This window comes from Hetaerina americana, unplaced genomic scaffold, assembly GCF_022747635.1.
Source record: "Hetaerina americana unplaced genomic scaffold, ioHetAmer1.1.p SCAF_5, whole genome shotgun sequence".
NCBI lineage: Eukaryota > Metazoa > Arthropoda > Insecta > Odonata > Calopterygidae > Hetaerina > Hetaerina americana.
The window spans coordinates 29,251,272-29,274,418 of record NW_027287095.1 but is presented as its reverse complement, the minus strand read 5'-3'; the positions used below and the strand labels follow the sequence as shown (position 1 = coordinate 29,274,418).

General features: G+C 38.9%; 1 protein-coding gene across 2 annotated transcripts; it reads left to right on the top strand.

Annotated features, from left to right (window-relative positions):
* Window positions 1-108: 108 nt before the first annotated feature.
* Sas-4 (spindle assembly abnormal 4) lies at window positions 109-23,147 on the top strand. 2 transcript variants are annotated; one of them, XM_071592748.1, is made up of 11 exons: window positions 109-361; window positions 429-574; window positions 673-1,012; window positions 5,718-5,866; window positions 6,036-6,179; window positions 7,017-7,428; window positions 10,226-10,614; window positions 11,111-11,269; window positions 11,436-12,343; window positions 13,956-14,148; window positions 22,778-23,147. In XM_071592748.1, exons 1-11 carry the CDS (start codon window positions 199-201, stop codon window positions 22,919-22,921), a joined length of 3,147 nt encoding a protein of 1,048 aa, XP_071448849.1. In that variant the 5' UTR covers window positions 109-198; the 3' UTR covers window positions 22,922-23,147. The 2 variants fall into 2 exon arrangements, with proteins under 2 accessions (XP_071448849.1, XP_071448848.1); XM_071592747.1 differs by having other exon boundaries at window positions 405-574.

Genomic DNA, 23,147 nt, shown 5'->3' with positions numbered 1-23,147 from the left:
TAAATTACCGTATTATGCATGTAACTGCCGAGGACTTGAGTATGGATTCATCGTTCGAATAGCTAATATTCAATTTGAACGGTGCAGAATTTACCTGAGATTTTATCGTCATGTATTGGAACGATAATTTTAAATGTGAGATTTGAATGCGCATTGCGCGCGATAAACAAAAACCCCTCCAAAATTTGGCCCTTAGAAATGGATAGTTTATACAAAGGGGATTTGTTTAAGAAGCTACAAGAAATCAAAGAATGGCAAGCACAGCAGCAGGAGAAGTTAATGGCTCAGCAAAAAGAGCAGCAAGAGTTATTAGTTAGACAGCATAAGAAAACAATGGAAATGTTTGGACTTAAGAAAAAAGGTAAATTAGGAATTATGGTTAGACAATCATTTATTTGTTTTAGATGAAAATGTTGTCTCTTTTCCAGAAAAATCAGCGGAAAGGAAAGCCATTCCATTCAAGCAATTCCCTTTTGATCCAGTTTTTGAAGATAACAGTCGTGAGGAGCTAGACCTAATGACATCTCACGATGATGATGCTCAGAAAGACTCAATTAATTCAGATAATGATAAGGTGAGTTCTAAATTGTAAACTAGCTATTTAATCCATTAACAGTAAAATGTGTCATGTATTTCACAAGATTACATATTTGGCTATTATTATTTTCCCAGGAAAACTTTGCCGGAAATGTTTCCTTCGATGATGTACCCTTGAAGCCAGTTCAGAAGGATTTTAAAGAATTACTTGAAGAAAAACTTAAGAAAGACGAGCCTGGAATAATTCTTGAGGAAGCCAAAAAATCGAATGTTGGTTTAAAACCTAAAAGACAATTCCTTAAGAAGGGGGAGGGACTGAAGAGATTCCGGATGAAACCTGACGATGCAACTCGCAAAAAATGCCTTACAAAAGCTAAGAAACCTCCTCCACCTAAGGTTTCGTCTTCAAATGCTTCAGATCGTAAAGGATCGCCAGCAGATTCGATTCATCGCGTATCAGATGGAAGAGTAAAAGGTTTTAATTGATCATATTTTTAGCATTTTCAATTAACCCTAATTGGATTTGGTTTCCGGAAAAGTATGCTAATTAGTAAATATCATGGTAGAGTAATAGGGATAGTCTCCCCGGCAATTGATGAATAAGTGGAAGTTGTTCTGAATCAATACGTACTCATTTTCTCGACACTATTGTCTAGTTAATTTCTTGTAACTCAATACTGGTCGTCGACTATGTGTCCTTATTAACTTAACAGTTTTTCGCGCCGTTTTATGAGACCTGAAGTTCCTAATGTCACATTAGCCCCGCGTAATTTCCTCGAATAATTCAACTCTGTAATAAAGTGCTCTTTATTCGATATTAAATTCTTATGCATGAGAAGATTCTTTTACATCATGGCATTGAATGGGTGGTTATAAAAATTTATCTCCAAAATTAATGCGAGACATTAAATCTGAAGTAGAGGATAAGGGTTTCTTCTGAATTTCACATATGTATGTGCATATTTTTGTCATAATAACAAATTGATCTGGTGATCATTTGAATTTGAATTTCCTCCCTAAGATTTTTTATCCTGATGGTGGTGGTGAATTTTTCAGTGGTATCACAATCCCTACTTAGTCATTTTGTAATGAGCATGTTTAATCGCAGTCCATCTGTTTGGTAGTAAATTTAACTTTGCCCATAGCAATCTAACCTATGACTCCTTTAAGAAAAGAACAACCTTTATATTAGCAATGGTACCAACCGAAGGCTGAATTGCAAGATTATCATGTTAATAATACAGGATGCCCTAACATAACTTTTTCTTTTAAAGAGTTTTTTATTTGAAAAAAGGAAGTCATGTAAATTACAGATTCGGGTGTGATGTGGTGGAACTGTTGATATGTTGCTGCGCCCTGTATGTACTAAAGTAAGGGGAAGCTGATGTTTCATTTATCTCATATCTCTGCTCCATTGAAATCCTATTGCAAAGAAATACCTATGCATCCCAAAAGTTGCAAATGGCTTCAAAAGAGTCTACCCTAAACAAATATCTGAACATTTGATGAAAATTCCATTGGATGGAAAAAGTTTATAAACCTCTCATACAGTTATAAATACCTTTATATGCTTGCTCATCAATTGAGGAAGCCAAATATTTTAATGTCAAATTAATGCAGTGGCCAGTTCACTGATTTAGTGTACTTAAAAGAGGCATAATTTCTGCATCTGGTTGCATTTGTTATTGCTCTTTGACTTCCCAATAAGTTTTGTACAGCAAGCACTTAAAGTGAAGATTGCATTCATATAGATAGATTATTCAAATGTGGATTCTGAGGTTCCTCTTACTAAGAGTATTTTAATACTAATAATAATTAGTATTATACCTATTCAGGTAGGTTTTGGATGGACGCAGAATAAACATTACTACCTTTCTTAACTTTGTCTAACATGTTACACCCTGACATTCCAACTACATTTAACTCTTCTTCAATTCCACATGCATTGTGCCTCACTGCAATCCTTTCTGACATGCATATCCTTTTTATCTCCCTACTTGGCTTGCCTATCATTCTCCCCTCAATCTGTCTTCGACATTGCATCCTCAATTTATCTGCTCTGTATCTACCTTTTCTGCCTCCCTTGTATTTCTCTCAACACTCCTCTCTCTTCCCTCACATTTTCTAGTATCTTTTTCATTTTTTTTTCCTTTCCATCCCTCTCTGTACCTACATCTTAAAAGTCTTCAATCTATGCCTATCATCCTGCTTCCATTTCCAAGTTTCCCTGTTAATACCCTCCTCCACATGGAAGCCTCTTTGCCGTCCACAATTCTTCGTCTTATGTCCCTACTCCTATGTCCATCTTGGTCTTAAACAATCTTGTTCCATATGATTTAGTTTTTTCCTTCTTATTTTAAGATTTGACTTAGCCTTCCTGAAAAAATCCTGTGCTCCATACCCTGCTGCCATCAATGTTTTCTATTTATAAAAAGGTGCCCATTTATTTTAAGTTCAACTACATCTTTACATCTACTCTCATTCCCGAAGAAAAAAATTGAGTGATCTGAGTATACACTGTATACATATATCTAATGGACCCATGAATCATAGCTTTGTTCAGTGGAATGCACATTACATGAACCATCAGCTAACACAAAATGCAAATATATTTATTTGGTATACAAAAAATAATGGCTATCATGAAAACTAGTTTTGCTCCCAATATATCCGTGCAAAATTTTTCAGATAACCATAGGTTGTATTTCCAATTCAATAGTTTTTTGATGGCCAGCTATTTCAAAACATACCTCTCAAGATGTTCCATTTAAACAGGATAATCTCACTATTGAACTTCTGCATGCCTTTCGTATTTAAATGGGTGGGGTCTGTAGCAGTGTAGGAACACCTACCTTCGTGAGCCCCTGACCTCAAAGAATTATGTGTGTCTCTCTAGTCCCTTGGAGAGGGGACCGTATTATTAAAAACTTCATTTCTCTTAATAAGAGAAGACTTGGCAGGTGAAGTTTATCTTTTTCTGTTTGGTTTATGACCTCCTGATCCCTAGATATTAATCATAAAAACATGGTTATCAACCAGAAGGTTGTTTCGATAGAAGAGGGTTGAGTCCACCTAATACTAAGCCCAATGGCATGTCAAATTCATGAGGGTGGGGGGCAGTTCCTTTACCTGTTTTACCTATGGTTTCTGAGGAAGTTCTGATACCTGGAAAATCACACTGCTTGGGTGAAGATGAGGGTGCTTAGAGCCATGCCCAGGAGTTGAGCCTTGGCCCTTTAGTCTGTGGTCCAATCTTCTACCACACACCGTCCCTTAGGTATGAGCATTGAGCATAAGCACAGTAATCACCCCTAAGGATGGTATGGCAGGTGATGGCAGAGTTCACCCAATACTAAGCCCGACAGTGTGTGAAATTCACACATCAGGGTAGGGGGGCCAGTTTCTTTCCTTGTGCCGGTTATGGTTTCCCAGGAAATCTGGTACCCGAAAAATCACATAGCTTGGGTGAAGCTGCAGGTGCCCAGAGAGGCTTGCCTGAGATTCAAATCCGGGCCCTCCAGTCAGTAGTTGAACGCTCTACCCTTGGACTACTGTGACCCATGCCTTAGATATATGTTCTTAAAATATTTCTTCTCATTTTTCTTTCCTATGTACTTGACTAATTCTAATATTCAGATTGTGGTGCATCAATTTTCAAATGAGCAGTTAGCAATGCCCATGAAAGTAAATTTATAAAATTGTATGAACGTTCCTCTGCATGTTTCTCAGGTTTTCGCTGCGTTTGTTGACTTGGATAGATTTTCTACCGAGCTCAATGAATTTATAAATTTATAAAACAGAAGCAGCTCATCTATGAATGGCCTATTGTCTTTGTACTCAAATTTCAGTACCCCATTAAGTGGAAATTCAGCTCATACAAGCTGTTGACCCTGATAATAGATACAAAACTGGTTCTTGCCAAGAATTTAGAATGCCAAATCCAGCCCTGTCAACAAACTAAAAAAATAGTGAAAAATTAGCTAGAGTTTGAGAAAAGGAATTTAAGAATCTGAGAAAGTGACACAAGATATCTAATTCTATGTTATTAGTGATGGTGTAACACCAGAGAGGGGTGTAATTACCTAATGCTTGTGTAAATAAGTTATTTAGTTGGGTTACACAATTTCAAAGAAATTGCTACCTCTTCTGTTCATTCTTGTACTAAAGCTTTTGAAAACATACTGCTATACCTGATGCATTATTACCAATTTTCAGCGATCATACAAGGTATTGGATGAAAGTCAAAAGTTACAAACAGTGTTCTGGAATTGTTGAATTTACTGCTTTGGTGTAAATCAAGATTTTTAGAGGGTGAAAATAATAATATTATCCATAAATATTGTCATTATTTTGTGGGATAATAATTTGAGGTCGCCTCCCATTGTCTTCCTCAATAATGTTTTTAACTTGACACTGTCAATCACATGGCTTCCATACAGAGGGCAGGCACCTCGCTGAGGAACAGACTTTCCAGACTACCTTTTGTCTGGTTGCTACCATTTGACCTATCTACATGGGTGACCTTCCAGGAGTAATTATCGCTACTCCCACCAGCACAACTCTTGTGGTCATGAGAATGCCCCAGTCCTTCCACCACATCTAGGTTAGTTAGCCCATGGACAGGTGGATTCCATTGTTAGGATAGGCAAAGAAATGTATCATTGTTCAGTAAGTGTCCATCTAAAACTAGCTTAAACAATAGAATACCCTTAACTTAAATGATAATAATTATTGTAGAATCCGTCTTTGACAATATAGTTCTCAGGAAGTTTTGAATGTATTGAATACAATCCCCCTGCCACACACCTTTTTGGTGGCTCGCAGGGTATTGATGTAGATGTAGAATCATGTCACCCCAGTGTTGGGTATTGCAAAAAGTAATATTTTATGAAATAGTTTGTTTTCATTTCAATCAGTTGATCAACCTTCAGTTCAAAATGAGGAATAAGGTGAATTTATTTTTTCTTCATTTAAGAAAAATGGCAGCAATCGAGTCCAACTTTATCCTGTTTTTATTTAATGTTTATTGATAATTTTTCTAAATGGTGCTTCTAATGCTCAAGTGAAGTCTGCTATGTAAGTGTTGTGGTCATGGCATCATTCTAAATAATCTTAATTTGGGTGGCATTTAATATTGGTGATTTTGTGATGATAACTTGTCTTTCTTTGAATGAATCAAGTGTGTGAGGTGCAACAAACAGCTGGGGGACCTCCATCTTCTGAAAACACAACATGGGCTAATGTTTTGACTCAAAAGAAGAAAGCCGGGAAAGAGAATGAATCTCTAGGAGCAGTAAAAAAGGCCCTTTGGGAAGATAAAAAGAATAAGGTACCCCTATGACAATTAAAGTTTTTAGTGCATGGATAAATGATGTTTTCTTAATGACAGTTAACATACTATTTATCATACAGATTTTCATTTGGTCGTTACATTTTGGATGGCATCCGTCAGTATTTTTTATTTTCTCAATCTTTCCTTTTTTGATTTGAATGTGTAGTATGAAGGAGTAGACTTGGAAGTCTTTGAGATGTTGGAGCAAATGGCTGGTGACTCAAGCTTTTGTTCCACATCTTCTACATTGCTTGGCTTCATGGAATCACCTGTTATATCAACTCCCCTAAAATCTATTTTAGAGAAAAAAGTAAGTATTTTTATTAATAATGTCCAAAGGGAAAACATAATTTCAGTTGTAGCAGAATAATTACATTTTACTATTTGTACAAATTTTAATTATAAGATTCTTGGCATGTAGGATTATGCTGCAGTAACAATTGTCTTCTGCTTGATCATCACTGTCTCTTTTCTGTTAAAAATGTGTTTGTATGTAATATAAAGTAAAAATTAGCATTTGGTGAGAATTTTCCTATGACATTCCCACTTTTAGTATGTATTTTAATTTTATTATTCTCTTCCCATCCCTTTCCCATGTTATTTTCATTCTACAGTTTACTGGTGCTGGAAAATTTAGAATTTTATCTTATGGGTTTTAGGAAAACAATTTTTAGGTAGTTGCAAGTTAATGAAAGTTAAGGTATTCAGAAACTGAAATTTCAATCAATACATTTTATTCTCTCTTAATTTCGTAAATATTTAAGGGCAGTTGATTAATAAGGTGAAACTGGTCACATTAATATAAGTAAATAGCTTAGAAGAGTATGCCCTTCATATCTTTAAATAATTAGTTAACATTTAAATGGTCACCACACTAAGGAAAAAAATGTCTGATAATTATCATAGAATATGAAAGTTATATGAACTAATAATACAATTTTAACCCTTCGTTTATGTTTAATGTTGGAACCTCCATTTCACCGAATAATTAGAGTAAAAGATTTAAAATGCAAATCTGTCTTCTGTTTGAAAACTATTGTTATCATTGGAGATTTGCCCATTTAGAGGGAACTTAATGATGTTGAAAGTTTATTTTTCGGATTTTTTTAAATTTAAATTACTAATAACAAATGGTGCTGGACTCTAGGAGCATTCAGCCAAGAGCACTAAACAATTGCCATATGGCATGGATACCAGTGGGGAAGATAGTGATGATTCAAAAGGTGATTTTGATTCATCATCAGACAGCTGTTATTCAGAAGTTCATAAGACAATTTCAGCTGTTGAGCCTAAAACAGCAGCCCATGGGGTTGCTAGAGTACGCTTTTCCAACCTTGTCGAAGAAAGGGAGTTTGATCCAAGTGTAGAAGATTCATCTGTTCAAGACTCTCCTAATTCTTCAAAGGAACAATTCAGGGACACTGAAGTTTGGAGTGATAATGAGAGTAATTACGGTAGTGATCATGATCACTCAGTTATATCAAAACTGTCAGAGACTTTGGAAGCCAAAGAAATGCCAGCAGCTGTGAAGTTAATAACATCACCTCAGTCTCTCCCAGGTAAGGAAGACCATTTTTATGTACTAGTATTAATCATTTGTGGTTACTTAGTTATTTCTGATGTGTATATACTTATGTACATATACTACCTTGAACAAAAAGTTCCCGGAATAACCACCGTGTGGCGCTCCCATCGTTCCGATTTGAGTTCTGTTTTTTTTGTTAAATTGGTACATCTGTTGTTGATATTCCCTTTAAATCTTAGTGTCATAACTTGACATTTGCAAAAGTTACGTAGCCAAGAGTTCATCTATCTCTGTGTGTGTTGGCGATTTTTTACAATTGCAGAAATGGATTTAAATTTGCAACAACGAACTTGTATTAAATTTTGCGTAAAAAACGGATTTAGTGGCGCACGGACGTTGGAAATGTTGGAAAAGTGTTTCGGCAACGAGTCTCTAAAAAAAACGGTCGTTTACCAGTGGCACGAGCGGTTCAGAAGTGGTCGTGAGTCAATCGAAGATGATGAACGCAGTGGCAGACCATCGACATCGAAAGTCGGTGAAAAAATTGATAAAGTAAAAGAAATGTTGGTCAATAACCGCAAATTAACCATCAGAGAAATAGCGGAGGACTTGAACATTGCCTATGGATCCGCCCAAGACATTGTGGTTAATGATTTGGGTTTCCGTCGTGTAGCAGCAAAGTTGGTGCCAAAATACCTCAATTTCATGCAAAAAAAGAGACCGTGTTGACGTCGCAAAAGACATGATTTGCGAGGCTGAATCCGATCCCACATTCATCAAAAGGATCATTACTGGAGACGAGACGTGGGTTTATGAGTACGACACGCAATCCAGACATCAGGCAAGTGAATGGCGTTCACCAAATGAGCCGAGACCAAAAAAACCACGTCGTTTTCAGTCAAAAAAGAAGGCAATGCTGACGGTTTTCATGGATTACAACGGTGTAGTGCATCATGAATTTTTGCCAGAAGGCCAGACAGTAAACAAAGAGTATTATTTGGGCGTTATGAGACGTTTGCGTGAAGCAATTCGCCGAAAGAGACCAGAAATGTGGGCAGAAAACTCGTGGATTTTGCACCATGATAACGCACCGTCGCACAGTGCTATCATTATTCGTAATTTTTTGACGAAAAATGCAACAAATACCATCCAACAGCCACCGAATTCACCTGATTTGGCTCCCTGTGACTTCTTTCTGTTCAATCGAGTTAAAAAACCATTACGGGGAACGCGTTTTAGCAGCCGAGAGGAAGTAATGGAAAAATCGCAGGAAGCACTGATGGACATACCTAAAACCGACCGTAACTTTTGCAAATGTCAAGTTATGACACTAAGATTTAAAGGGAATATCAACAACAGATGTACCAATTTAACAAAAAAAACAGAACTCAAATCGGAACGATGGGAGCGCCACACGGTGGTTATTCCGGGAACTTTTTGATCAAGGTAGTATTTGGGTATTGGTGTGGGGTGGTGGCTAACATACAGGATTCCCTCCGGGAGGGCCCAGGTTCAAGTCCTGGAGACAACAAATATTTTTCAATGGTATCCCAATCTGTACTTGTGGTGCTTTATGGAGAGCACTTTGACCAAGTACGAAGTCTGTCAGATGTGATGTTAAACTGCGGACCTCTTGGCACCTTTCAACAAGAGTAGGCTAATGCTGATGCCGGTTTTCTCTCCACCCTTCCTTTCCCATCCATCCCTAATGGCGCCAATGACCTTAGCTGTTGGTCGCCTCCTATTAAAAACTACTATTTGTGTTTATTTGTTTTTACTCCCCCTTTCCAAGCCATTGTACACCTGGACCCCTGACCAGATAAACAGGCCACCAGTTTATCGGAAAACACATTCCAAATACCATTTCAGGGCTACAAATTGAAAAAAATATTTATTGTATTTGTTGATTGTTTATTGTAGTGAAAGAAAAATTAATTATCAACTGTGACTTGAAAACTATTTAGCTTTTTTATCTTTACTTTCGTAATGACATTTATATTGCATGATTCACCCTTTATTTATTTATTTTATTTTATTTATTCAGTATTAGTTCGAAAACAGCACATTTTGGCCTTTACATCGAACTATTAACAACGATAACAATGGACACATTTACAAACATCCAAGCCCTAGGTGGAGGAGACACATACCAGTAATGTGTCAGCCAATTTAGGTAAAACTGTATAAGAGGGAGTCTGCGCTGCCTAAAATTGAAATTAGATCAGCCTTAATAATAACCTTGATGTCATTCCCCCAATCCATGGCACTAATATTTCAAGAAATCTGCATTAGCTTATTGGAGTATGCAATAAGATCCCTTGTTTTTGGATTAGCAGTGATATTTTATGCACCAACAAATACATGTTCTCAAAGACTGCGAAGTTCACTAAGGCTAGGTACTTCCATTAGGCAAACTTCCATAAAAGTACTTTCTCTTGACCAGTAAAAGCCTTAGTTTATAATTACTGGGAACAAATTATTTAAAGAACACATGGCATAACTTTTGCTTTAAGAGCAATCACTAAAATACCCACAAAAATTTTTAAATCCAAATTTTTAGTCCCAATTGTCTTTTTTAACATGGGTATAGTTTTTTAGAAGTTTATATACATTTTTATTATACTTAAATATTCAACAATTTGAACTCCCATAAAATAGCATACATGTAAAACTGAATGTCAATAATCAGCAATTTTATTAATGGTTAGCAACCTAATATCCCCTCTCACACATCCTTGTACTGTCTTGTAGAGCAGAATATAGTTTTGCTTTCATTAAAACAACTCATTTATCATAACTTCAAACCACTTCTGCTTATTTTGTTGTTACAGAGAACACTGGAGCAACTTCTTCAAAATCAAAAGAAGAGTCCAGTGATGATGATTTTCAGGCTAAAAAAGATCCATGTATTGTCTTTAAAAGTGAATTATTGCGGCAAAAAATGTTGGAGTTAGAACATGAAATAGAAAGATTTAGGAAAGAAAATGAAAAATTGAATAGCATAAAAAAGCAGCATGAGCAAGCTCATGTCCAGTGGTTGAAGGAAAAGAAGGAGACAGAAAAGAAACTTCAAGAAAAGGAAGAAATATTAAAAAACACTGTATTAGAAGAACGTAAAAAGTTTAACCGAGAAAAGCAAGTCTTTGAAAGATATTGTAAGGACTTGCGTAATCAGCCAACAAAGCAAGAAAGGGAAGAAGTTCAATCCCTTCAACAAAAGGTAAGGATGTAGTAGTTAACCCCCTAATTTGCATGATTTTTTTAAAAACGCTTTCAATAAAGGAAGTGATTTTCCCTCACCCTGTTTATAGCCTTGTTTTTTGGTGGCTATTAATTTCAATTTCACTTGGAATATTGCACTTATTTTATGTGCATTTTTTGCTGCTATAGCTATTTATCACGGTAATTATCATTAATTTTCCTAATCTATTATACTTTCTTCTTTTGCTGTGGGATCCACCCAATAGATTTTTTAATTCTCATGATTTGGGAGGCTTCTTTGATAAATTCAGTTCATTTTCATAATTTTAGGTGAGGGAACATGAAATTTTGGCATATAAAATTTAAAAAAATACGTAAAGTGCATCTTATAAAGTATTAAATATAATATTCTTTGAAAAGTATAATCTGAAGACCCTTAAACTTAATAGCCATCATCTGCACACCCTTGTAGATGGCCACTTCCTCTTTTTTCCTAATCTTCGATATATTTTTAGTTGTCGGCATTGCAACAAGAAATGCGCCAGAAAGAAAGTAGAAACAATGCTGCACAGGCCCGAATCACCACAAGACTCAAAACTCTAGAGAATGAAAATTTGCAATTGAAAGAAGAAGTTGAGAAACTCAAAAAAGAGAAGCTGCAGGAAGCAAAAAAAGTAATAAAATTTAATATTAATTTTTCTTTTACAATTTATTATAAATTTTAACTTTAAATTTTGCAAGTATGTATTTATATTTTTTGAAATATGTATTTCCTCTCCTCTCCAATTTCCCTCACATCATTCACTGAATTTTGATTCTCCTTTTGCATTTATTCTTTAGTACCAGTGCAGGCTTAGTAACAGGCCAAATACAAAGAATCTTCATGCTATTAACAACCAACTGAGCCATTTGCAACATCCTGACAGAGAGGAGGGTGTAATTATTCAAGATGTCATTCCAAGAAAACCCATTCCAACATCTATACTCCGGGAAGAATCCAAATCCGGAGTGAAACAGCAGTCTAGTCGAAATAAACTAGGAAAACCCAACTCACAACGAAGCAAGACAGTGGGATTAGGCAGGGGTGCTATTAACAAGGACATCGTGCTTAAGGGTTCATCACTTCGGCGAATAAACAGTGTACCCAACCTAGTCCAGAAAGATACTGTACGGAGAGAGTCAACTTCCCATGCAGAACACATTAAAGATACTTATATGAAAGATGTAGGTACTTCAGATGATGGTGCTCTAGTTGACTATCAAGTAATTATTGATGAGGGTGTAGATGAAGTGGTCAATCCAGTAAGTGAGGTATTGGGTGCAAATGTTGACAGGAGTGAATTAAGTAAGACCAAAACTTCACCAGAACTTTTAAATAGAGCATCGAAAAATTTTTCTGAAGTTAAAGGAAGAGAAAGTGAAACGGTTAATCAATCTCTTTTGGAAATGGTTTGTGATTCCCTTTATCCATCTTCCCAAAACATTAATGCGCAAAGAAATTTGAATCAGCCAAGTTCAGTGAAAGTTTATCCCTTAGAAAAGATAAACTCAGACGGCAGCCGTGAAATTCGATATGAGAATGGCAATTTCAAGCGTATCTCTCCAGATGGGTCAAGTTCAAAACTTTTCTATTACAATGGTGATGTGAAAGAAAGCTTGTCTGATGGAACAGTGAAATACTATTACTCAGAAACTAGAACCTGGCATACCACCTTCGCTGATGGCCTTGAAGTCTTGGAATTTCCTAAGTAAGTACTAAGATTTGTATGAATAAGTAAAGTTATAAATGCTACTGTTGTGATTATCTGTTGTCTTTAGCTCATCTTCCTTGTAAATCTTTGGAATGCCTCTTACGATTTCCTGTTATTTGTATTGGATTTTGAAGTTTTGTGAAATCAAACAGTGAAATTGTAGCATGTAAAAAAATATCCCCTTATAAAGTATGCATGATATGCATCACCCATGCATTGCTTTTAGAAGTGTCTCAAAGTTGAATGTTCTGTGCCTTGATCTAACTTACCCATTATTTCAATCCATAAGGTACCTTGATTTAATGAAACATTATTATTTCAGGCTATGTGGTTGGTTTGTGTATGGGAAGAATGCCTATTCATTTTTTATCGAAATACTTTTTATAAAAAATAGGTGTATGAAGTGTGTATTGCTGTGTTTTTTTTAAATAATTATTGTCGTACACTGAAAATGGGTAAATAGTCTAGAAAAAAATGAACAAAGTGATTTTATTAATATACAATATTTGAAAAGGATAAACTTTTTTTGTCTAGTGTGATCAGGAGATTGGTCACTGGTATTTCTTGCTCGTGTTAAAATGAATGATGGATATGGCAGTGGGCACTTCAGGGTTAAATTTATTCTTTTTATGGCCTTTCAAATTGATCTGTACATGATTGATTTGTTTTAATATTGTAGATGTTTATCTGTGTACCTGCAAGATATATGCTGTGTACATGTATATGCTTTCAGAATTTCATTATTCACTGCTTATAAGTAATTTATTACATAAAGTGTGTACTCCTTTTAAGTTTCATACTAATTGTTAAATCTCTAACCACTGAATATCTGTGCAATATGCATAGTATTTCTTTCAATTTTTTCCTTATTACAGCTGCTGTAATGTGTGGGTTTTCTGAGAAAGGGATTTTTTCTTGACTTTGCTTATAATGCAAATACTAAGCTGAAATGTATGTAACTAATCTAAACTCTGAAAATTTGTGCTTATCATTAAATGTGAAGCAAAATAAGTCATTGGGTTCAGTTTGAGAAGAAAGCACATGTACTGTAATCTTTCAAAAAACCTAAAGGTGTTTACTTTCTCTTTCCTAAAGATAACAGATTTATGCAGTATTTAGAAACATGTAAAGTTAATTTCATTGTGTTTAATAATGACTGTAGAAGGACATTGCTGAAACTGAAGCCTCCTTATAACTTCTTTTGTAATGTAAGGAGTAGCTTAAGATTTAAATATAAGCAGCATCATAAGGTAGCCAATGTCCTTTTAAAGAGTAGTTTGTAGAGCTACAATCTGACCCTTAAGGATTATTGCTTAGGTTCTGCTCTTAGCTATAAAATATAATAAATGCTGTATGTAAGGAGACATAATGATAATCGAGTTCGAAGATAAGTTATTATTGTTTTAATATCGTAAATCATAAATTCCATCTCATTGGAAATGCATAGAATATTATAATCATGTGTTCACCACTTCATGTACATATTTAATATTAGAGTGGAGGAACTTGAATGTTTGTAAATTAAATTTCTAGGCTCTAATTTTTGCATTTGGGAGATTACTTTTCTCTATCGCCACTGCTTAGAAGTTCTTCTATCCCGTGATTATAGTGGGCAGATAGAACGTCACTGTAATGGAACCACTGAAGTTTCCTTTCTGGATGGTACCATTCGACTCATCCATCCAAATGGGAAGGAAGAAGTGATGCTTCCTGATGGAACGATGGCCACTGTTCAGCCAAATGGTGATCAACTCATCCAACTACCCAATGGTCAAAAGGAATATCAGACAAAGGAATACAAGGTTAGGCTTTTCAATATTGGTTGAGTGCCACTAATCTTCATAGATATGGTTAAAAAAAATGTATTCCATTCTCCCAATGCCAAGCTCATTTAATTAAACTTATCATTATGCCTACTCATTTCCACCAGATGCATACTCCTGTGAGTAGCTTAGTGATGTCGATACTATCACCTAACTCTTTTCTTTGGTTGTACTCGACTTAATGTTACCAATGCCAGGGTGTTCATTTTTTTTGCTGACAACACTACTGGTTTGACTGGTGATGGGAGAGAATTGGTACCAAAACTATGCTCATTGAAGTTATTGGTTCATGTGTCAAATTAATTCTTATTGAGTGTGGAACTTTTAATCTGAAATTTTATTGCATCACCCAACCCAATGTGTAATTTATAATCTCAAGTCAACGGATTGGAGGGGTTTTTTTATGGTTTTCAAAAATTATTACACTTCCTTGTGGACTTCTCAAGTGCTTTTTTGCTGAATAACCAAATATTGCCTTGTGATTTTCCCTCTTCAGTCCCTCTTACTTTCTTCTCCCTTACATGTTATCAGAAATACTTCTTTTCCTGCCTTCCTTAGCTTTCTGCACCATGATGATCTGAACCTGAACTGTTGATTGAGTCAAAGGCCACTCTGGCTCTGGATATTCTCTTCTCCCACTCTTTTCCTCTACGTGAGACAAAGGCCACCATGTAAAGAAAAGTAAATAATGGAGAATGGAGAGTTAAAAGTTAACCACCAGGATAAACTAGATTTCCCCCAGTTTTTAAATTCAAAGCATATGTAAGCAATTTATTAAACTTGGTCAGAATAGCTATTACACTTAGTCATTATAACTTGAATGACATATGACTGGAAGTTATTTGGGTCATTCAATTACACCTTGGAAAAATCCAAGAGATGGTGCTCATAGTATTAGAAAAGGCTTGCTTTAAGTGAGGCTCACATCCATGAGACTGCTGTTAATGTTTCAGCCATATCCATATGGTGATTTCATTTTCATAGTTGATTGAAGCAACAAACTTTTGTGTATTTAGAAAAATGGATAATAATTAGTTTCTTGCAGTGATTAAGCACTTCTATTTAAAAGGCTTAACATCAGAAGAGATCAAAGCTGAGCTGGATGAAGTTCATGGTACATGTGCTGCAGTGTTTTTCACTGTTTATAATGGGGTGAATGAGTTTAAATGTGGCCATATATCCACAAATGATGAACATCGTTCAGGACATCCAGTGGAAATGACTTGCTCCAAGATGATTGGCAAAATCTACAATATGGTTTTGGTGATCAATTAGTCAAAGTTCACGAAATAGTTGAGGCCATTGGCACATTGCAAGGTACCTGCAGTGTTTTCAGTTTTGCACCAAAAATTGGTTGTGAAAAAAAATCTGCAAGATGGGTGCTCTCAGTGGAGAATGAACACAATGGTGTGGTCGATTCCAAGGCTGTTTTGTATCATAAACTTGACTAGTTTCTGCATCAATCCATAACTGTGTATGAAACATGGATTGATACAATACTAGCACTTCAGAGACAAAGGATCAGTGGTAACAGTGGTTTTTTAAAGGTGATCTGCCTCTGAAGAAGGCAAAGACCGGTAAAATTGGCCGACAAGATGATGGCCACAGTTTTTAGGGACATATGTTGAATTATCAACATAGATTACTTGCAAAAAGAACAAGGGATAAATATAGTGTATTATATGTTGCAGTTACTCCGGTTGAATGAAGAATTCAGAAAAAAGAGTTAATTACCAAAAAATAATTTTTTTACATCACGACAATGCACAGGTGCACTCCTGCAGGTTCAATAGTGAAAAATATGGAATTAAAGATCAAATTATTACAACATACACCATATTTGGCCCCCAGTGCTTTTTTTATTTCAAAACTCAACAGACTGGCTCAGCAAAAAATGAGGCATATTGAACTAGGTCATTGTCAACACAGATGCCTATTTTGAGGACCCTCTGATATCCTACTTTTGGAGGAATTAAAAAAATTGGAGAAATGCTAGGAAAAGTATATCAGCAAAATTATTATGGTTGAATCATAAAAAAACCAACAAAGATAATTAAAAAAGGTTTTTATTTCTGAAAATACATTTTTTGTGCAATTTTTTTCTTTAGGTTTTGAAAATGATTTCATCCAGGTAATGACCTTCATGAGCAATGCGCTTGTTGAGTCATTCAAAAAAGTTTTCGAAAACTCTTCTCAGCATATCTTGCATTATTCCGGCGATGACATCTGTAATTGCCTCCTGAAGAGCTTCCAAGGTCCTTGGTCGAACTCAGTAAACCTCAGCTTTGAGATATCCCCAAAGAAAAAAATCACATTTGCTCAAATCCAGGGAGCGAGGGGGCCATGGAACATCCCCTCATAAGGAGATCAGGCGGTCGGGAAAATGTTCTTGCAGGATTTGTGGTGAACCATGGGCAGTATGAGCCATGATACCCATCCTGTTGAAACCATAAGGCTTCTGTGTCATATTCCTCAACATACTATTCCATTTTCAGAGGTATAAAGTTCTCCAGCATCTGACAATAGCACACAGAGTTCATAGTAACAGTTGAACCTCGAAATTCAAAAAAGTTAAGCCCAATAATGCCTATGGAGGACCCGGCACACCAAACTGTCACATTGGGGCTATGAAGAGGTCTTGGGTGAAGTTCACGAGGGTTGTCCCAGTAGCAAAAATTTTGCCTATTTATTGAGCAGTGGAGGTGAAAATGCACTTCATTGCTAGACCACAGCTCTCTCTGAGTCGCCACTCGACTATTTTTCATAAAGAATGTTTCTATGCCAAAGCCTCGATGCTCACTAGCACCCACAAGGGTGCTACTTTGAAGACTTTTGAGTGAACATATCAATTCTGGCAATACATTTGAAGGGGTATCCTTCTACGCTAGTGGACGTTAGAAAAAATTACACTCGAGCGTTAAACTCAACGGGTTTATTATCGAAACGGATTTACAGATGGCGATCGTACAGCTTGCTTCTTCATTCGCGGCAGACTGACTCTCCCGCCCAACGTCCACCTTTCTCCGTCGTAGCGACGCCGTGTCCCCCTGGTGGTACTTTCCGGAACTTGGAACAAATAAGTTCCACCGTGCGTTCCATCTGCTCTCCTTGCGCCGCCACATCACCCCCTCTGTAGACTTTAGGCCACTAAAGAATGAAAAAGGAAGGATTAGCGAAAAGAAGTGAGATGCTATGGTACAAAATCTTCCAGGTGCTTTGGGAAATGGACCCTCCTCCCAAAGCGGGTCTCTCTCAGCTCTTCGGCAGGTGCAGCAGTGGTGGTTCTTGGGTGTGTTTTGTCCCGAAGAGATGCGGGTGCTGCGCTGCTCGTCCCGTCGTTCTCCTCAAGAGTGTAGGCAGGTTTTATGCGGTCGATTGAAATTGTTTTCTCACTACCTCGGACGTTGACCACGAAAAATTTTGGCTCTCTTCGGATGACCGGGAAGGGACCCTCGTACGGTGGCTGAAGATTAACCTTTGTCGCGTCGTTTCTCACGAAAACGTGGGATGAGGACGACAGGTCTTGATGCAAGAAGACAGACTTCTTGCCGTGGCGTGACGCAGGAACTGGTCGTATGGTGGAGAAATGTTGCCGTAGCTGCGCGGCGAAATTAAGGTCGTCGTCCGCCGGCCGCTCGCTAGGGACGAAAAACTCTCCTGGTAGACGGAGTGGTTGACCATAAACCATCTCCGCCGGCGACGCCCCAATGTCTGCTTTCCAGGCGGCTCGTATACCGAGCAGCACTACTGGCAGGACGTCCGGCCAACCATCCGACTGGTGGCACATTATGGCTGCCTTCAGTTGGCGGTGGAACCTCTCCACCATGCCATTTGCTGCGGGGTGATAAGCCGTGGTTCTCAGGTGCCTCGAACCGGTGAGACCCGCCAACTGCTGGAACAGATGTGATTCAAACTGTCGGCCTTGGTCCGTCGTAATCCGGAGTGGAGTGCCGAAGCGAGCCACCCAATTCCGAAAGAATTCCTTGGCGACCGTGTCAGCTGTTGCGTCCCTAACCGGGAACGCCTCTGGCCATCTTGAAAAACGATCGACACACGTCAGGCAATACCGATATCCCGCGGAAACCGGCAAGGGGCCTACAATGTCGATATGAACATGTTCAAAACGCTGGGTGGGCGGAGCAAAGCCTCCCACAGGGGACACTGTGTGGCGATGAATCTTCGCTCGCTGGCAGGGAATACATGCGCGTGTCCATGCACGACAATCCTTGCGCATCGAGGGCCACACGAACCGTTCTGCGACCAACTTGGTGGAAGCCCGTATTCCTGGGTGTGACAAGCAATGCAGCGAGTCAAAGACTGGCTTCCGGAAGGGTTCAGTTACATAAGGGCGGACTGATGGTGTCGACACGTCACAATATAACTGAAATTCACACTCGGGAATGCGCATCATTTTCAACCGGAGGGAATCGTTGGGCTGTTTGAGCCGGTCGTCTTCCGCCTGAGAACGTGCGAGGGCGCGGTAATCGATGGCACCACTCACAGCTTCTACCCTTGAAAGGGCGTCCGCGACTACGTTTTCGCTGCCTGACAGATGACGGATGTCGCTGGAGAACTGGGCAATGTAATTTAGATGCCGAAACTGACGCGGGGAACACTTTTCTGGTTTTTGGGCGAAGGCATAAATCAGGGGTTTATGGTCAGTAAAAATTGAAAATTCACGACCCTCGAGCATATGCCGAAAATATTTAACAGATTCATACACGGCAAGCAGTTCCCTGTCGTACGGGCTGTACTTTTGCTGCGTGGAAGTGAGTCTACGGGTAAAGAAACCGAGTGGCTGCCAACCGTTGCTCGTACTCTGCTGCAAGACTCCGCCCAACGAGGCGTCCGACGCGTCCGTAAAAAGGCCTAAGGGCAGAGAGACGTCTGGGTGCGCGAGAAACGTCGCTTGCGCGAGGGCGTCTTTGCATTCATTGAACGCACGATCCAAGTCGTTATTCCACCGCACAGGTTCATTCCCTTTTACTCCCCCCCTTAGGACATCGTTAAGTGGCAGTTGGATTGCCGCAGCCTTTGGTATGAGCCGTCTATAAAAGTTAATCATGCCCAAGAATTGGCGCAGTTTTTTCACAGTTTCCGGGACAGGAAAGCACTTAATCGCATCTGGAGGCGCGGAAGGGCTGCGGGCACGCCGCTGTCGGCTTTTGGAACGTTTCCGTCCGCGAAAATCCGGACAAGAAGCAGTCAACGCGGCTACCTGTTGTGTAAGGGTCGCTATCTGCCTTCGAAGTTCCTCCACTTCGGAATGCGGCGTGACACTGGCGACTTGCGGGGGGCGCGGCACCTCGTGCACCTTGTCGGCTAGTTTCGACAGGCTTTCCAGTTCCAGCGAGTCTTGTGAGGCCAGGATGGACTGTGTGTGGGATGGCAAGCGATTCATCCACAGCGTCTTCAGAAAGTCGTCTGGCACGGCAACGCCAGCCAACGTCCGTAGATGGCGCAAGAACTGCGATGGCTTCCGGTCCCCCAACTCCTCGTGCTCAAGGAGTTGCCGTATTTTCTGCGCCTGTGAGACGGAGAGTCGTTGGATTAATTCCTCCTTGATCTTCTGGTATGGGTCTGCCCTGGGGGGATTCACAATAATGTCCTCCACTTCCAGCGCGTGGCGATTGTCTAACTGGGCGACCACGTGGGAATACTTCGTCGCCTCACTCGTTATTCCCGCTAGCGAGAACTGAACTTCCAGCTGCGAAAACCATAGAGCCGGCTTTTCTGGCCAAAAAGGTGGAACTCGCATCGTCACTCTGTTTACGATTGACTCCTCCGACCCGTTGCTTGGAGGCGGCATTTTGCACCACGTGGCGCTTCAAGTCACAGAACGAAAAAAAAAATGCAAACCTTAGCTCACGCGTGATCACGTCGGGGTCACCAATGAAGGGGTATCCTTCTACGCTAGTGGACGTTAGAAAAAATTACACTCGAGCGTTAAACTCAACGGGTTTATTATCGAAACGGATTTACAGATGGCGATCGTACAGCTTGCTTCTTCATTCGCGGCAGACTGACTCTCCCGCCCAACGTCCACCTTTCTCCGTCGTAGCGACGCCGTGTCCCCCTGGTGGTACTTTCCGGAACTTGGAACAAATAAGTTCCACCGTGCGTTCCGTCTGCTCTCCTTGCGCCGCCACACATTCTTTTTTTGGCTCAGTCCTACTATGTTTGGATGAAAACTTATTGTTCAAAATTTCAAGACCTTAGTTTTGGGGGAAAATTGATGAGTAATGCTTCATCCAAAAATTCATAAATAAATATAGTAAGGTAGTCAGGAGAGGGAGTTTAACCAACCAAAATAATTGAAACAAGGCATAGTGTGAACAATAACTAGGCTTATATTAGTCAATTGTCATTATTTATATTCATGTATCTTAATTCATGTAAGCAAAGAAGAATTTCAGTTAATCACAATATTGAAATGTGATTGATGATATTAATTAACAGAAGATGAGCTAATAATGATGATAAATAGATAAAGAACGTACTACGGCCGAGTGCATGGAAAGAAAGTAAAACGCCAGTGAAGAATGATTAGTCGGAGCCAAAATATGTAAGTAACAGTTAAGTAGGGGAGGGGGGGCATGGTAACATCAATTACACACCCACATTTGTTAGTCAAACTAAACTGAAACACCTATTTGTTAATCCAAAAGATCCTATTGAGACCCTAGACAAATCTGGAATTTACAAAATCTCCTGCCCACATTGTGACCTTTCTTACATCGGGCAAACTCGCAGAAATATTCGCACACGCTTTAAAGAACACGCTGCATGTTACAGACTGGGAAATTTCAACAAATCATCTGTCGCCCAACACATACACGAAAACTCACACAACATCACAATTGAAGACCTACAGCTATTGAAACATGTGCCTAATCACCTACTCGACCATTACGAAAGTCTGTACATTAACAAAACAAAAGAAAAACTCATGAACAGTGACAAAGGCCCAATATCGTCATCCTTGTTTTCAATCTCCCTTCCGGAATCATGACCGTCCCTTCCCCAACGGTCAAACGACCACCCCCCCCCCCCTTCGACCTTCAAATTTCCCAAGAATCGTACCTGCTCCTGTTGGCCCCTCGCCCACCCACCCGTGCTTCCCCCCCCCATAACCTTCCCCCGTCCGTTACCATGCCCCCCCTCCCCTACTTAACTGTTACTTACATATTTTGGCTCCGACTAATCATTCTTCTCTGAAGAGGCCTGCTTAGCAGGCGAAACACCTGGTGTCAGGTTTTTCGGCACTTTCCCCTCCAGCACTGTACTTTTGTGTCGTCCGAGTTTGAGTGACGGGTCACTGGCGCCGGGTTTCCAACCCCGTAAACCCTGTGTGTGTGTGTGTTTGTGACTTGCGAAGGTCAATTTGTTTGCAAATACCTGAGCGAGGGAGTAAGTGTTATATAATTTTTATTTTATTTTTTCATTTGTTTGAGTGACGGGTCACTGGCGTCGGGCTTCCCGCCCCGTAAACCCTGCGTGTGTGTGTGGTTGCGACTTGTGAAGGTCAATTTGTGGTGCAAATACCTGATCAAGGGAGTAATTGTTTGAACTATTTATTTTATTTTTTCATTTGTTTGAGTGACGGGTCACTGGCGTCGGGCTTCCCGCCCCGTAAACCCTGTGTGGGTGTGTGGTTGCGACTTGTGAAGGTCAATTTGTTGTGCAAATACCTGATCAAGGGAGTAATTGTTTGAACTATTTATTTTATTTTACATTTGTTTGAGTGACGGGTCACTGGCGTCGGGCTTCCCGCCCCGTAAACCCTGCGTGTGTGTGTGGTTGCGACTTGTGAAGGTCAATTTGGTGTGCAAATACCTGATCAAGGGAGTAATTGGTAGAACTATTTATTTTAATTTTCATTTGTTTGAGTGACGGGTCACGGGCCTCTGGCTTCCCGCCAAACAATAACTTTCCCACCCCCTTCTATATTCCACCTATAAGTGCCCTTAAGTGTACGGCTTTGGGTTTTACTTTCTTTCTAATAATGATGAGTTTAACCTTTATAATTCTTCCATTACCCACAAAGAGATTTAGAGAAAAAAAGTGGAAGAATCCTGAGCTACGGTAAATTTAATTTTGCAGTAGAAAAAGAAGCCGAAAATGCAGTATTGAAAAATTTTCATTGGATATATGAAGATCATGGAGGTTTACATTTTTTCTCAAATTCTGCATTTATTGTCTTTGATTCATTTATGTCTCTCTCCATGGCTTGGTGAGAATTATAAAATTAGGAGACTTTCCCCAAGCAAGTGAAGAGGTTGCTAAGTACTGCTACTCTATTGGTATGATGGAAATGTAGAATATTGTATATCAATTAGTCACTGTCCAATGGCGTAATTTATTTGAAAGAGGCCTGTAATTTTCTCAGAAAGCAATCTCAGTTAAGGTGCAATCCTTTCAATCTTCAATTAATTCTTGCGAAATATAATGGATAAAATGCAGAAAGATTCCTCAGGTTTTTTACCAGGTCATAGATACTGTCACTGGGAAAGCCTCAAATTCTGTAGAGCCAAGAGAACTTTAGATTGATAATTGCTGCAGCCATTTGTCTATTGATTTTATTTGACTTGTTGGTTTTACTTTTCAGAAACGAGTATATCCTGATGGAACTGTTAAAATTGTGTACTCAGATGGTGTTCAAGAGACAAGGTATGCTAATGGTCGCATACGCCTTAGGGATGCAGATGGAAATTTGGTTCTGGATCAGAATCCTGAGGGTGATGACTTATGAATATAAAAGTAATTTTAATATTATTGTAAATAGATACCTTTAGCCAAAGAAGTGGTGATTTTGTATTGCCATTGATTGTTCCGTTGCCCAAGGTGACTCGTCCAAGTACAACATGTTTTGTATATTTTTTATATGATCGTAGCTAATTAAGTGTCATTTAAATACTTTATGCTCAGCAATTCCATAATAAAGCACTTCAGCATTTTATAATAAAATAAATTATGTT

Bases quoted from the DNA above. Each gene is read 5' to 3' on its own strand.
- Sas-4 (XM_071592747.1), top strand. From the start codon at position 199: ATGGATAGTTTATACAAAGGGGATTTGTTTAAGAAGCTACAAGAAATC. The intron at 575-672 runs GTGAGTTCTAAA...TTATTTTCCCAG, and splicing joins TTAATTCAGATAATGATAAG to GAAAACTTTGCCGGAAATGT. The intron at 11,270-11,435 runs GTAATAAAATTT...TTTATTCTTTAG, and splicing joins AGCTGCAGGAAGCAAAAAAA to TACCAGTGCAGGCTTAGTAA.